The sequence below is a fragment of the Sphaeroforma arctica genome (genome assembly GCF_001186125.1).
Source record: "Sphaeroforma arctica JP610 unplaced genomic scaffold supercont1.457, whole genome shotgun sequence".
In the NCBI taxonomy this organism is placed as follows: domain Eukaryota; class Ichthyosporea; order Ichthyophonida; genus Sphaeroforma; species Sphaeroforma arctica.
In genome coordinates, this window is record NW_014040101.1 from 3,293 (window position 1) to 4,672 (window position 1,380).

Sequence of the window (1,380 nt, forward strand, 5' to 3'; positions counted from 1 at the left end):
TACATATATATTTATATATATACATGCGTGTTTGTTGCATTTTATAAAAAAAATTATACATTAATTCTGTTTTCTGCACGTCACAACAACGACGCCTGTATTTTGTGATTTATTCCTCCAACGACAGTAAAAACCGAACGTATTGAGTCTAACTATGCTACTTCCCACACAATGAATTTATCTCACACTGACTTAAGTGTTTTCGAAAACCTCACACTTCATAGAGCTTTACTTCTTTTTTTTGGCCTCCTACTGTTCTCTCAAGTGGCTTAATGATAGACGCATATGCAGAAGCCTTTTATCCTCGTCATACGATGACAAATAGTCCCAATCGTATGTCTGACGGAAACGCTCGCCTGAGCTACACTTCAATTTCCTATCACACCTCCCATTCCCCCTCCCTTGTTCGTGCGCAGTCTTATGTTCATCTACAAGATATCCAGAGACCAGTGCGTCTGACCGTCCTTCTGTATCTGTATTAATTCACGTCCTTAGTCGGATCTTCAGGTACTGAAGAATTCGTCGCAGTCTGAGTTGTTAGAGGAGCACGAGCAGGCACCGTTGATCACACTCGCGTCAGTAGAGTACCGCCCCCCGGCACCGATAGTGACCATGGTGGTTATGAATGAGGTTGTGATTATGGCCCTGAAGAACAACCATGTGATCAGAATCGATCTGCGCAACCCCAACAAGATTGAAGGTGCGTGAGTGAGGGCAGAGACGCATGTGTATGTGTGTATGTGTGTGTGTGTGGTTGTATATGAATACGACAATACAGTGCTCGCACTCGCGTCAGTGAAGTAACCACCCCCCGGTCCCCCGCACAAGCAGTGACTATGGTGGTCACAAATATAAAGTGGTGATCAAACCCATACCAGATACATCTTCTTTCGAGTTAAGTTAAAAAACGATTTAATATTCGATTCTCTTAAAACTACACTAAAATATATACTAAAAAAAATCGCAGATATCGAGTTGTCGATCAAATCATCGGATACCGTGCACCGATTGTTCTTGGACGAGAGTGGGCAGCATCTATTGATAGCACTGGTCTCAGCGGACACACTCTACCTACATAGCTCTGCGCACAAGACCAAGCCCGTGACGAAACTCAAGGGACATTTGGTGGAAGCTGTAGCGTTTGATAAGCACTACACGGATGCACAATCCAGTGGCAGTGGCAAGTATGTAGATTGTTTGTCTGTCTGTTATGTGGAAGGTCCAATGACTGACTCTTAGCTGGGTTAAATACTTTGTTTCTGTTCTGTTCACTTCGATTTTTTTATGATAAGTATATATATATATATATATATATATATATATATATATATATATATATATATATATATATGTAGTGTGTGTGTGTGTGTTGTGTGTGTG

At 41.4% G+C, this 1,380-nt stretch overlaps 1 protein-coding gene across 1 annotated transcript in view; it reads left to right on the top strand.

Moving 5' to 3' along the window:
* Window positions 1-493: 493 nt before the first annotated feature.
* SARC_06412 (hypothetical protein) overlaps window positions 494-1,380 on the top strand; it is a gene marked incomplete at its 3' end in the record, with an annotated part of 11,604 nt that continues 10,717 nt past the window's right edge. The window contains exons 1-2 of the mRNA XM_014299664.1: window positions 494-700; window positions 968-1,184. Of these exons, the coding sequence (XP_014155139.1) occupies window positions 613-700; window positions 968-1,184 (305 nt within the window). The 5' untranslated portion in view covers window positions 494-612. The remainder of the gene's footprint in view (window positions 701-967; window positions 1,185-1,380) is intronic.